Source organism: Hyperoodon ampullatus (assembly GCF_949752795.1).
Source record: "Hyperoodon ampullatus genome assembly, chromosome: 19".
Classification (NCBI taxonomy): Eukaryota; Metazoa; Chordata; class Mammalia; order Artiodactyla; family Ziphiidae; genus Hyperoodon; species Hyperoodon ampullatus.
Genome location: NC_136932.1, coordinates 38,849,377 through 38,863,199, shown reverse-complemented (window position 1 = coordinate 38,863,199; position 13,823 = coordinate 38,849,377). Strand labels below are relative to the sequence as shown.

The 13,823-nt window shown below is 51.0% G+C and overlaps 1 protein-coding gene across 1 annotated transcript in view; it reads left to right on the top strand.

The window, feature by feature from the left end:
• DNAH2 (dynein axonemal heavy chain 2) overlaps positions 1 to 13,823 on the top strand; it is a gene marked incomplete at both ends in the record, with an annotated part of 87,984 nt that overhangs the window by 52,029 nt on the left and 22,132 nt on the right. The window contains 23 exons of the mRNA XM_079725443.1: positions 205 to 322; positions 535 to 671; positions 1,189 to 1,326; positions 1,417 to 1,575; positions 3,005 to 3,157; positions 3,329 to 3,420; positions 3,749 to 3,947; positions 4,099 to 4,323; positions 5,314 to 5,418; positions 6,163 to 6,351; positions 6,551 to 6,636; positions 6,765 to 6,895; positions 7,053 to 7,202; positions 7,556 to 7,723; positions 7,970 to 8,130; positions 8,409 to 8,548; positions 9,963 to 10,095; positions 10,207 to 10,346; positions 11,643 to 11,853; positions 12,064 to 12,180; positions 12,351 to 12,492; positions 13,177 to 13,346; positions 13,483 to 13,599. Coding sequence (XP_079581569.1) covers positions 205 to 322; positions 535 to 671; positions 1,189 to 1,326; positions 1,417 to 1,575; positions 3,005 to 3,157; positions 3,329 to 3,420; positions 3,749 to 3,947; positions 4,099 to 4,323; positions 5,314 to 5,418; positions 6,163 to 6,351; positions 6,551 to 6,636; positions 6,765 to 6,895; positions 7,053 to 7,202; positions 7,556 to 7,723; positions 7,970 to 8,130; positions 8,409 to 8,548; positions 9,963 to 10,095; positions 10,207 to 10,346; positions 11,643 to 11,853; positions 12,064 to 12,180; positions 12,351 to 12,492; positions 13,177 to 13,346; positions 13,483 to 13,599 — 3,381 coding nt within the window. The remainder of the gene's footprint in view (positions 1 to 204; positions 323 to 534; positions 672 to 1,188; positions 1,327 to 1,416; positions 1,576 to 3,004; positions 3,158 to 3,328; positions 3,421 to 3,748; positions 3,948 to 4,098; positions 4,324 to 5,313; positions 5,419 to 6,162; positions 6,352 to 6,550; positions 6,637 to 6,764; positions 6,896 to 7,052; positions 7,203 to 7,555; positions 7,724 to 7,969; positions 8,131 to 8,408; positions 8,549 to 9,962; positions 10,096 to 10,206; positions 10,347 to 11,642; positions 11,854 to 12,063; positions 12,181 to 12,350; positions 12,493 to 13,176; positions 13,347 to 13,482; positions 13,600 to 13,823) is intronic.

Sequence of the window (13,823 nt, the reverse complement as noted above, 5' to 3'; positions counted from 1 at the left end):
ACTGGAGGAGACTTGAGTAGCAGGAAGACAGTGGGGCTGGGGGCAGGGGTGCGTAGGTGTCTGGGAGGGGGTGGTGCAGACCAGGAGGGCGGTCTGGGAGGGATGAGAGAGACAGGGGCCAAATACAAATACCTGGAAATAAAGGGACATCTTGGGATTTGTGTCAGCCGGCAGTTTAAAACCCCTTTCCTGTGTCATTTTTAGGAGTTCCCTTTGAACCCTAAGGCACTGTCCCTAGGAGAGCTGTATGGGGAATATGACCTCAACACTAATGAATGGACAGATGGCGTCCTGTCCAGTGTCATGCGGACGGCTTGTGCAGGTACCCAAAGGATCTTGGGGCAGGGAGAGCAGATGCCTAAATCTCCTGCGGGGGTGGGCAGTCTGGGGATAGAAAGCTCATTTGGGGGGAAAAAATGCTTGGGGAATGTGGAGATCACCAGGAAGCAACAGCTTGAGTCTCCAGGGAGATGAGTGTGGAGGGAGGGCTGGGTAACAAAGCTCTGGTTTCCTTATCATCTACCTCCGACCAAGACGAGAAGCCGGATGAGAAGTGGATCCTTTTCGATGGCCCTGTGGACACACTGTGGATTGAGAGCATGAACTCTGTCATGGACGATAACAAAGTGCTGACCCTTATCAACGGAGAGCGCATCGCGATGCCTGAGCAGGTTCGGGAGTGGAAACTGGAGGGCCTGGGGCAGGGCTAAGGGGAAGAGCAGGGGCATCCAACAAGAAGGGGACGTTCTATAGGGACGCCCAGGAGGAGGATGCCTGGATTCAGGGCAACCTGTGACTAAAGAAGAAATGCCTGTCTTACCACAGACGCTGAGGACAACTGCATAGAAAAAACGGTGTACTAGGACGCACTGTGTGGACTGAGGCAGCCTCATTGCCACTGACATATGAGGGATGACCTTCCGTTGTGCGCCCAGAGTTACAATTCGTGGGCTTTTGTAAAGCCCACCCTTTCCCACCCGCTCAAACAATGTGAGCGAGAGAGTGATTTTTCATAAGGATGACCTTGAATAAACCCTGATTTCTTTTAACGAACAAATCATTTGTAAAGCTTAGGTCTTTATTCATCCCGCCACACGTGGTACTCAGTAGAGACACCTTGGGGCATCAGATTTCTGGGTGTTTTTATTACTGAGGGAAAAGCAAGGTTCTGACCAAGTATATCCATAGGTGTCTCTCCTGTTCGAAGTGGAAAACTTGACAATGGCCTCCCCCGCCACCGTGTCTCGCTGCGGGATGGTGTACACTGACTACGCTGACCTGGGCTGGAAGCCCTATGTTCAGTCATGGCTGGAGAAGAGGCCAAAGGTATGAAGGGAATGGAGGAGAGGAAAGGAACCAGTGGGGCCTGGTGGGGGACACAAGAATAATTCAGAGCCCCTGCTTATTCAACTCCAGGTAGAGGCAGAGCCTCTTCAGCGCATGTTCGAAAAGTTCATCAACAAGATGCTGACCTTTAAGAAGAACAACTGCCACGAGCTGGTGCCCCTCCCGGAATACAGCAGCATCATCTCCCTCTGCAAGCTGTACTCAGCCCTGGCCACACCGGAGAACGGGGTGAGGGGGGACCAGGGCAGGAAGGGCTCTCGACCTCCCGGGACAACTTCAGGGAAACGGTGTGTCTGAGACACAATTGGAACATGAGGCTTGAGTGGAGCAGAGACTCCAAGGGGAGGCCTCACCAACCGTGGAGGCAGTGAGCAGTGTGTGTGTGTGTGTGTGCATGCGTGTGTGCGTTTGCATGCGCGTGTGTGTGCTCACGCGCTCGCATGTGCATGCACACTGGGAGGCCAAACTAAGGACTCTAAATCAGATATAGTACACAAGGGGTCTCACTGTAATTTCCTGCCCATATTTGGGAGCTGAGGATAGTTCATTTGGTTCCTCATTTCTCCATCCTTTCAAAAATTAAATATTAAGTCTTGGAATCTGTGAGGCCTTGGGATACTGTTTCTTTTTTGTTTGTTTTTTAAGGTTTTTTTTTTTTTGGGATATGAACCATTTTTAAAGTCTTTACTGAATTTGTTACAATATTGCTTCTGTTTTATGTTTTGTTTTTTTGGCTGCAAGGCATGTGGGATCTTAGCTCCCCAACCAGGGATTGAACCCACACCCCCTGCATTGGAAGGTGAAGTCTTAACCACTGGACCGCCAGGGAAGACCCTGGGATACTGTTTCTGCTGGGAGGAGCTCCCCACCTAATCTGATGAGGGGTTTTAGAAATTTTCAGATGAACTGATATTTAAGAAAATTTTTGTTTGGTGTAGAATTATGGAGTAAGGACCAAAATTGAGTATTTTTCTGTTGAGATTAAATCACTGCCTAGAAATGGTTCATATTGTTTTTAAGGACATTGCCAGGTCACTCAACTATTAATATAAAGTTCTATAACAATTAAGATCTATAACAATATGTGTCATTCCTGGTACGGTTAATATAAATTAAAACTATGTAGGTGAAGTTGCAAAATGACATGGGGGAAAGGACAGTAATATAGTGTCAATGGCACCCAGCTGCTGAGGAGGACTGGGTAGGGGGAAGAACGCTGATGAACAAAACAAAGAGAGGAGGGCAGTCTAGCTAGGTAAAGGGAATGGCTTTTGCAAAAACACAGAGACACAAGAGTCAGTCCCCGCTGGGCAGGGTGGGTGATGGGTGGATGGTGTTGGCAGTGTTACAACCCCTCTTCACTGCAGCAGAGACCCTGAGAAGAGGATGGTGAGATGTGTGTTGAGCTGGAAGGACAGACTAAAGATTGTGGATTCAATATGGTAGACAATGGAGTCTCAACACAGTTTCCCGCTGTGTCGCTGTAACTTAGTAGGTTTATTTAAATGTTTTGATTTAGGTTTATCTACAGCCATATGGTTTTCCGAACAGAACCAGGAAGGGAGGGAAACTCTAAGCCTTTGTGATGAGCTGCCAAAATTAGACGCCTCCACCTCTTATAGATTTACGGTATTTCCGTTTCTCCTTTTCCACCCAGGTGAACCCAGCTGATGGTGAGAACTTTGTCTCCATGGTAGAGCTGACATTTATGTTCAGCATGATCTGGTCTGTGTGTGCCTCCGTGGATGAGGAGGGCCGCAAGAAGATCGACAGTTACCTCCGAGAGATTGAGGGCACTTTCCCCAACAAGGTCAGGGCCCTCAAACCCAGCTGCCCTATTTTTCTGCATCCCTGATCCTTAGGCTCTTCTTGAGCCTCAGCCTGCCACCCAGCTCTCTTTCTTCTGCCGAGTGGTCTGTGAGCGCTTTTTCTGGGCAGGGAAAAGCTAAAGGAAGGCTCCCTGCACACGTTCCCTCCTCAGGACACAGTGTACGAGTATTTTGTGGACCCCAAGATGCGGAGTTGGACATCATTTGAGGAGAAGCTCCCTAAGAGTTGGCGCTACCCTCCAAAGTGAGAGCCGGGCCTGGGGGGTGGGTCAGGCTTGGGGCTGCGGTGGGGGGAGATGTGGTGAGAGAGCAGAAGAGGGGTGCAAAAGTGAGCTGTAGGAAGAGAGGGTGGATCCCAAGGTAGAGATGACTTTCCAGTGCAGGAAGCGGGATCTAGAGGAAATGGGACAGGGTCCTTCAGGAGAATGCCTGATCCTCAGACCCCGCAGGAGGCAGGCTTGGTGATTAGAGAGTGGTGATGCCGGAGGAAGATAAACACTGGCGGGCAGAAGGAAGCGGGAGTTAGAAAGGAGCGGGCCACGATCTTGAGACACAGTCCCTTTCCCCACCAGCTTCCCCTTCTACAAGATCATGGTGCCCACCGTTGACACTGTCCGCTACAACTACCTGGTGAGCACCTTGGTGGCCAACCATAACCCTGTCCTGCTGGTGGGTCCCGTGGGGACTGGAAAGACGTCCATCGCTCAGAGTGTCCTGCAGTCCTTGCCCTCCAGCCAGTGGTCAGTGCTCACTGTCAACATGTCTGCGCAGGTGTGTGCAGGACCCAGGGCCAGGCCGCCAGCTCCCTGCTCTTTCCCTGCCTCTGCTCCCCCTTGGGATCCAAGTGCCTGGTCGACACTCCTCTCTAACCCCGTATTTCTCCTGGGGGACCCAAGCATTCATTCTGTGCCTTTTTCACCAGACCACATCCAATAATGTGCAGAGCATCATTGAGAGCAGGGTGGAGAAGCGAACCAAGGGTGTCTATGTGCCATTTGGAGGCAAAAGCATGATCACCTTCATGGATGACCTAAATATGCCAGCTAAGGACACGTTTGGGTCCCAGCCCCCCCTGGAGCTGATTCGCCTCTGGATTGACTATGGCTTCTGGTATGATCGAACGAAGCAGACCATCAAGTACATTCGAGTAAGCATCCCGAGAATTGGTTCTTCAGGCCTCCGTTCCCGCCCATGATGGGTTCAGTCCCCGCTCCTCTGGGACCCCAGGATAGAATCCTGTAAGCCTCTGTTCCTCCCCACACAGGAGTGTCCTGCCTTTCTCAGGACCCAGACATCTGGCTCCTAGGTTATCAATTCCTGTTAGTAACCCTCCTCACTGACTGTCCTGTGCTTCGTGACCAAGGGAGCCTGTCCTCCAACTTCCACTCCTTTCCCAGGCCTCTTATACCTCTCTCCCATGGCAACGCTGATGCCAACCAGAGCTGCCCATAACCCCATCTCCAGGCCTCTCCACCTCCCACTGTTTCAGTAACCACCTCCACTCCCCACCCAGAATCCAGGCGTCTCCCTTCAGTCCTGGCTTTTCTCCCATGGGATTCTGAAAGTCTTGTTTCTTTTTCCCGAATCAATGGGCAGCCATTCCAGCCTGATATCTGGGGCACTCATATGTCTGGCCCTCGGGGTCCAAAACTCACCTAATAATATATTCATACATTTCTGAGAAAAAACAAGCACATACATACACAGATACATGTATATATATATATATATATATATATATATATATATATATATATATATTTATTTATTTATTTAAAATAGAAAAGAAGAGAAAGTCTAGAAGACGTAATCAAATGTTGTTTTTTTAACTTACCTCTATTTTCCAATTTGGGAACATGGATTATAACGATGAAATAAGAACAGATACATTACTTTAGTAATTCTGTAAAAAGGTCCCAAATCCCTTCCTTCCCCTCACCTTTCCCTGCCCCACTACTCCGTGTTTCTTCCTGCTCTTTCTGTCCCTGTCTTCCCTCTTCCCGTTTGTCCCTCCATCTCCTCTCTTCCTCATGGCTCCTCTCACATCCTCCCTATTTCCATGCTCCCTCTCTTCCTGTCCTCTCACCTGTCTCCACCAACCCCCCCACACACACCCCATCTGGTCTTTGCTCTCTAGGACATGTTCTTGATGGCTGCCATGGGCCCTTCCGGGGGTGGACGGACCGTCATCTCCCCAAGGCTGCAGAGTCGCTTCAACATCATCAACATGACCTTCCCTACGGTGAGGGCATCCTGAGGGCTGGGGGAGGGGACCGTAGAAGGCAAAGCCATCTGTGGCTCAGAGAACGACGGGGCAGATAACAGAGGGGCCCAAGGACCCCCAGGGCTGAGTTGCATTCAGGGAGCTATGATACATGGAGGGGAGACTGCTCTCTGCAGGAGCCTTGCTTCTGCTGAGCTAGGAGAGCTGCAGGGTGAAAGTGTAGCCTGGCTCTGGCATGTGAAGCCTAACAGTCCCAGTGGGCAGAGAGTGGGGACCAAACAGGCAAGGAAGGTAGAGCCTCCAAAGCAGAGAGCTGGGAGCGGCCCAGGGCTAGGGTGAGGCGAGGGAGGCACTCAGGGGCACCCAAAGCCCTCAGAAATCAAGATAAATAATATTTTCATGCAACATTAAAAAAAATTAATGCCCAAAATTCACAATGAACAAGACACCAAAATTTTAAATAAGTACAAGAACAGTATAGTACCATGCTGAGCCTCATGAGAGCCTGGGGCAAAAGGAAAAACCAGCAATACGGATCCCGTCTTTATTTAAAATGTTTGTATTTGTTCATCGTGGACAGGATGCATTAATCTTGATTTTTAAATATTACACTAAAACATTATTTCTCTTGATTTCTGAGGGTTTTTTGTGCCCCCCTTAAATTCTGCCGCCAAGACAAGTGCTTTTCTCCCCTGACCCTAGTCCCCCCCTTGGCTGAAAGGTCACGAGCCTGCAATGTTGAGTCTGAGAGCCTGTTTCTAGGAGCCCCAGATCATCCGGATGTTCGGCACCATGATCAATCAGAAGCTCCAGGACTTTGAGGAAGAGGTGAAGCCCCTTGGGAATGTGGTGACCAAGGCCACCTTGGATGTGTACAACACTGTGGTACAGCGCTTCCTGCCCACGCCTGCCAAGATCCACTACCTCTTCAACCTTCGAGACATCTCCAAGGTGAAACTCTCAGACCTTTTGCCCCTTTGGCCCAGCGCAGCCTCCTCGGAGGCGTTCTCCTCTCCTCAAAGTAAGCCTTGGAGCTCAGTAGCATCCCACACACCCCAAACCACCCCCATCCGGGAATGCTGCTTTCTCTAAAACTTCTGGAGGCACTCTCTTCCCTCCCTCCATCCCACTAGCCACGCCCCTGCCCTAGGTGTTCCAGGGCATGCTGAGAGCCAGCAAGGACGTTCACGATACCAAGTCCAGCATCACACGACTCTGGATCCATGAATGTTTCAGGTGAGGTAGCTGTGCCTGCCAGAACCAGGCCTTCCCAAGGCCAAGCCTCCACCCCCCACCCGCCTGTCCCTTCCCCAAGACCACGCTCCTCTTCATTCCCAGATCTCACCCCAGCTCCCTCCCTACAGAGTCTTCTCTGACCGACTGGTTGACACGGCAGACATGGAAGCCTTCGTGGGCATCATAAGCGACAAACTCGGCTCCTTCTTTGACCTCACATTTCATAGCCTTTGTCCCAACAAACGTTCTCCCATCTTTGGTGAGCTGGGAGCTGTGGCCCCTCTAGGCTGGAGACTCTTAGGAGATGGGTTAGAAAGGGAGGCGGGGCACCAAGTCCCATGGATGTGTAAGGCCCTTTGGGGAAGCCTGGGGAGGACCAGACCTTTGAGATCTGCCCCCCTCTTCCCATGACCCAGGGGACTTCCTGCGGGAACCCAAGGTGTATGAAGACCTGACGGATCTGACGGTCCTGAGGACAGCCATGGAGACGGCGCTAAATGAGTACAACCTGTCACCCGCCGTCGTGCCAATGCAGCTGGTGCTCTTCCGAGAGGCCATTGAACACAGTGAGCACCTCCTGCTCCCATCCCTTCTCCAGCATCCCAGTTATGGGATATTCCAAGGAAATGGGGATCTCTTCCCAGGTTGCTCCCAAATCAAGTCTCAGAAGTTGCCTTCCTCCCTAACCCCAGATGTGCTTGTGGCCATGGGTGGGGCTTTCCTTGATGATGGTGTTTAACAGAGGTGGTGGAGGTTGAGAGTTGAATTGCTACCAGTGCTTCAGTCACCAACCTCTTGCCACGCTGCCTGGTTCCTCTACTGCAGTTTTAGTCGTCCCAGTCCCCAGCCTAGGGCCTGGAGGTCCCCTGAGGTTGTTCAACCAACTCATTACCCTCACCCCCTACCCCCTACCCTCCAGTCACACGGATTGTGCGGGTCATTGGACAGCCTCGGGGCAACATGCTCTTGGTGGGCATTGGGGGCAGCGGACGCCAGAGTCTGGCCCGCTTGGCCTCATCCATCTGCGGGTACATCACCTTCCAGATTGAGGTCACCAAACATTATCGAAAGCAGGAATTCCGAGACGGTAACGCTGGGTTTCTGAGATGGGAGAGGGTTTGGGGCTGGGAGTGAAAGATCAGATACCTGAACTTCCTGTGATGACAAGTGAGAGGAGGGATGGAAGCCAGGTAGGGAGCCGCGCCAGGCCCGGGTGGGGTACAGGACGGTGTCACGTATGTGTTGCCAGCTGGGGGAGGGCTCCTGAATCTCAGAAGGGGAAGGAGGGACAGGATGGTGAATCTGAAGAGTCTTTCTGTCTGCTCTGGCCCAGATATCAAGCGTCTGTATCGCCAGGCTGGGGTAGAGCTCAAGGCCACGTCCTTCCTTTTTGTGGACACCCAGGTTGCTGACGCATCGTTCCTAGAGGACATTAACACCATCCTCAGCTCAGGCGAGGTCCCCAATCTCTATAAGGTGGATGAATTTGAAGAGGTGCGAGCCTTCCACACCCACTACCAGTTGGTTCTTCGGCCTTCCTAACTAACCCCTTCTCACCTGATCCCAGAGGATGCTGCTGTAGCACCCCCTCCCTCCAGCCCCCCATTAGATGGTGCTTCCTCTTCTGCCATCCTCCCTCACAGGACGCTAGCGGGCTGAGCTGCTTTAAAACCCACTCCCTGTCAGCCCAGCCCCACCTGCTGCTCCCTCCTCCCTCCCGCCCTGGGTTCTGCCCTTGAAACCTCAGCCCTCTGACTGTGGCTTCCACGCAGATCCAGACGCTCATCATAGAGCAGGCCCGCGCCGAGCAGGTCCCCGAGTCCTCAGACAGCCTCTTCGCCTACCTCACCGAGCGTGTGCGGAACAACCTGCACATCGTCCTCTGCCTCAGCCCCGTGGGCGACCCCTTCAGGTGACTCTTGTTACAGCCTTCTTCTCCCTCGAGGCCCCCACTCATCGCGGGGTCCTCCTCCCCGGTTCTGGCCTCTGTGCCTTCTGCCAGCGAGACTCAGGAATAGCGCTGGCCTCTCCAGCCGTGTACAGCCCGTCTCCTGGCCGTAGCCTGTGTTTCTTTCAGCAAGTTCCTGCTGCTTACATGGGAGCCTTTTGGTGTATCAGATTTCTTTATTTTTCGGAAGATGGAGGTGGTTTTTTTGTTTTGTTTTTAAATTGTGGTTAAAAACACACGTAAAATTTAATCATTTTAGCCATATTTTTTTCAGGTTTGTGGCTTGTCTCTTCACTTTCTTTAAGTTTTTTGGCTTTTTTTGTTTTTGCTAAAGAGAAGTTCTTAAATTAAAAAAAATGTTTATTTATTTATCTTGGCTGCTAGGTCTTAGTTGTGGCACACAGGATCTTTAGTTGCGGCATGCAGCCTTCTTAGTTGTGGCATGCGAGCAGGATCTAGTTCCCTGACCAGGGATTGAACCTGGGCCCCCTGCATTGGGAGCACAGAGTCTTAACCACTGCACCACCAGGGAAGTCTCTAACCGTTTTTAAGTATACAGCTCAGCAGTGTTAAGTATATTCACACTGTTGTGCAACAGATTTCTGGAACATTCTCATTGTGCAAAACTGTAACTCTATACCCACTGGACAACTGCCCATTTCCCCCACCACCCCCAGGCCCTGGCAACCACCCTTCTACTTTCTGTTTCTGTGAGTGACCACTCTAGGTACCACGTAGAGGTGGAATCATAGAGTATTTGTCTTTTTGTGACTGGCTTATTTCACTTAGCATAACGTCCTCAAGGTTCATCCATGTTGTAGCAGGTGTCAGAATCTCCTTCCTCTTTAGGGCTGAATAATATTCCATCGTGTGTATACACCACATTTGATCCGTTCTTGGTATGACTAGATTTTCAAGGGCATTGGAAAATAGGACAACAGAGAACTTGTGCAGAGAGGCAGTTTGGGTTACCATTTTGTTTATCTTTTGATCTTTTTGCTTTATGGCGTATTTACCATGTACCAGGCTCTGTGCTAAGCGTTTTACACGTGTCACCCCATTGAATCCCCTAACAACTCTAGTTAGTATGTTTTGTTATTCCCATTTTAGAGCTAAGGAAAATGACGTTCAAAAGATTACATCACTTGCCCCAAGATCCACACCTAGTTGGTGTAGAATCGGGTCTTTCTGACCGCAGAACCTGTTTCTAAATCCTGTACTGAATCAGCTCTGAGGGGAGCAAAACCTGGACAAGGAGATACAGGGGCATGGGGGTGGGGCTTTTAGGTTCCTGGGGAGTGGGTGGAGCTGTGACGAAGCCCCTCCCTGGAGGCTGAGTCTGCAATTGGGCTTAACTGTCTCTCGAAACCTGCGCCAGGAACTGGATCCGCCAGTACCCAGCCTTGGTGAACTGCACAACCATCAACTGGTTCTCAGAGTGGCCCCGCGAGGCCCTGCTGGAGGTGGCTGAGAAGTATCTGGTGGGAGCAGACCTGGGGACCCAGGAGAACGTGAGGCCCTCCTCCCCACCTTTCCTCACCCCCCTGCGCCTCCCACCCATTTCTGTTCTCTGTCTGCCTTTACTCTTGCTCTGTCTCACATCCTCTATGAATTGGCCTCAGATCCATAGGAAGGTGGCCCAGATCTTCGTCACCATGCACTGGTCAGTGGCTCAGTATTCCCAGAAGATGCTGCTGGAACTTCGAAGACACAACTACGTCACACCCACCAACTACCTGGAACTTGTATCTGGATACAAAAAGTATGATGAAGAGTAGGGGGCACAGAGGGCCAGGGAGCTTGGTGTCTTTCGAGGGTGCTTGGTGAAATGAAATCAGGGAAAATATCCAGGAGCTGGCCAAGGGGACCCGCTCAAGGACTGGGATGTTGATGTGGAATGGCAGAGATGCCAGAGACCTTGATTCTGTCCAGGAAGTTAAACAGAGAGATGGGGTTTCCAGGGGCCATGGCCATCTCAGGGGCCCTCTGGCTGTGACCACTTTATACACCTCTCTGTCCTTATCTTCTAGAATGATGTCTCTCTTCCCAACCACAATACAACTGTGACATTATATTATGGGTATATATGACAATGTAGGTCCTCTTCTCTCTGCCTTTAACATCTTCTAGACTTTCCACCATTCCCAAGAATTGTATATTCATTCATTAAGTTGTACTGACTGAGTTTTTATGTGTACAACACAATAATTTGCTTTGAAGGATATAAGAGTAAGGTAAAAAAAACTCATTTATTGGATTTAGTATTTCAAAGGTGAAGAAAAAGCCATTTGTAATAATAATGATAGCCAACATTAATTCATTCATTTAAAATATATTTTTGAGCACCTACTCTGTGCCAGGCACTAGTTTAGATGCTTGTAATAGATATGCCAGTTAACAAAATAAAGTCCTTGCCTTCCCTGGGTACACAGGCTAACATCCTGGTTAGGATTTCCCAGTCACTGTGTTAAGCTCTTTACATGCATATTCTTACTTAATCCAGAAAACAATCTTGCATAGACATTTTTCTTCGGCCGTACAATGTTAAAACTCATTTTTGAGTGAGTTGCCAACATTTAAAACTTGGGGAGCCTTAGAAAACTCCAGATTTCCAGTCTGTCTTGAAGCATCAGAAATTGTGGCAATACTGAGCCCACATTCATTCTCAAATGGAAAAAAACAGGTTGGAGCCCAGAGATGGCCACCCCCTTGAGAGAAGTTTGTGTTTTCTGGTTCACTGCAGCCCCCCTGTCTGCTGCACAGCGGGGAAGAGTCTCAAGTAGGGAAGTGGTGTGATAAAAACAGTAGCAGGCAAGCTGATTCTGACAGCGTTGTGTAGAATAAATCAGAGGCAGGAGAGTCTGGAAGCAGGAAGACCGGTTGGGAGGCTGTTGGCAATGATCCAGGCAGGAAATGATAAAAATCTGACTAGGATGGTGTTGGTGGCAACGGGCAGGAAGACAGGGACCAGAGCCGCTCTGGGAAGGAAAAGACTAAATGGGCCTCTCCTTTCTGGGCGCCCTGGCTCCTGAGGCACCGATCCTACTCTGTCCCCTAGCTTGCTGGCAGAGAAGCGGCAGGAGCTGCTGGACCAAGCCAATAAGCTGCGGACAGGGTTGTTTAAGATCGATGAAACTAGGGAAAAGGTGGAAGTGATGTCTTTGGAGCTGGAGGATGCCAAGAAAAAGGTGGCTGAGTTCCAGAAACAGTGCGAGGAGTACCTGGTCATCATCGTGCAGCAGAAGCGGGAAGCGGATGAGCAGCAGAAGGTGCCCCCGCCCACTTCCCCTGCCCACCGTGCCCCCTACTCCCCGCGCCCACCGGGCAGGGGCTTCCCAGTCTCCACTGGTTACAGGGCAGGGAATGGGAGTTGCACTCCTCATGTTTTCTTTAGCTTTCTCTTCCTCTTACCACCAACACCGTCACTGCCACTTTTGCTCAAGGTGAAGTCAAAACCCTCGTTTTCTTTTCATCTGTAGGCTGTCACAGCCAATAGTGAGAAGATTGCAATTGAGGAAGTCAAGTGCCAGGCACTGGCTGACAATGCCCAGAAGGATCTAGAAGAGGCATTGCCAGCCCTGGAAGAGGCCATGCGGGTATCGGGGTGGGAGGGCTCGGGAAGCGGGTGGGGCCGGCCTTCTTTGTTCTCAAAGTCCCTGGGGAAGTAGGGAAGAAGAGGGGAACTTCAGCTGGGTCCTATCTCCATAAAGGAAGCCGTCTTGCCACCTGAGTTGACTCTTGTTCCCAAGTTAATCCCTTTTCCCAGGCCCTGGAGTCTCTGAACAAGAAGGATATAGGAGAGATCAAGTCTTATGGACGGCCCCCTGCCCAAGTGGAGATGGTGTTGCAGGCAGTTATGATTCTCCGAGGCAACGAGCCCACCTGGGCAGAGGCCAAGAAGCAGCTAGGTAAGCCAGGGATCCCGAAGGTAATTAACGTGAGTCCACCCAGCGTTCCCTAATCATCTGCTGGGTGTCAGGCACTCAGAGAGACAGAGATGAAGGATGCATTGTACCAACCCTCAAAGCACAGAGCCTAGTAAGGAAGAGAAGGCATAAATGTCAGTCAGGTTTCTTTGGTTGTAAGTAACAGAAAATGACTCATCTTAATTTAAGCAAAAAAATTTTTTTTTCATAAAGCTATAGGAATTATAGGAATATATCACAGAATCCAAGGACAGGAATGTCTTCGCTGGCCCATCCTCCAAAAACACAAAAATCAGAAAAGGGATAACAAGAGTCTTTCTGTTTTATTCTTGTGATAGTTTTCCTGCTCTGAGTTCTGGTGGTAGAATGTAGCCTGTAAGCTGTAGTTTGGTGGGCCCTGCCCTAGAAGAAAGTGCAGAGTATATAGAAAGAGTGGTGTGGGGGGCAGTCGGGCTGAGAGTGTTGAAGGTAAGTGATGGGAGTTGAGGCTGCAGAGGTTGTGGAGGCCCTGGGAGCTTCGAGGGTCTAGGGAAGGGAGCAAGGTCAGCGGAAGGAGCTCGGGATGAGGGCAGATACGCTGGCCTTGGGAACTGAGCCCAGGAAGCATGTGGCCTGGATGGGGGGGGTTGGGCCCTCTGGCTGAGGCCCCCTACCTTCATCCCACAGGGGAACAGAACTTCATCAAGTCACTGATCAACTTTGATAAGGACAATATCTCAGATAAGGTCCTGAAGAAGATCGGGGCCTACTGCGCCCAGCCGGACTTCCAGCCTGACATCATTGGCCATGTGTCGCTGGCTGCCAAGTCCCTCTGCATGTGGGTTCGCGCCATGGAGGTAAGCGGTGGCCAGTGGGGAGGGGAGCAGTGAGGCCGGCCCAGGAGGAGGCAGGATGGAAGACCCAAGTGGGAAGGAAGGATCACGGGCAGGTGAGTGGGTGGCGGGTAAGAGGGTGCCTGCTGTCTCCCCGCAGCTGTACGGGCGGCTGTACCGGGTGGTGGAGCCCAAGCGGATCCGCATGAACACTGCGTTGGCCCAGCTTCAGGAGAAGCAAGAGGCCCTGGCTGAGGCCCAGGAGAAGCTGCGTGAGGTGAGCCTCACACCCGCGTTTTCCGTTTTCCGAGGTGGTCCCTCCCCCAGATTTCCGAGGGATGCTTCCTGACTGTTTCTTTTTCCCTGTCAAATTCTACTCCCCTCTCCCTTACAGTCCTGTCTGCCTCCCCGCCTGTGCCTTGTTTAGACAGTCTGCCTCTGGCTCAGAAAGCTAAGCTGACTGAGAGGGTTACAAACGCACAGGGGCACTGTCCCCAAGGA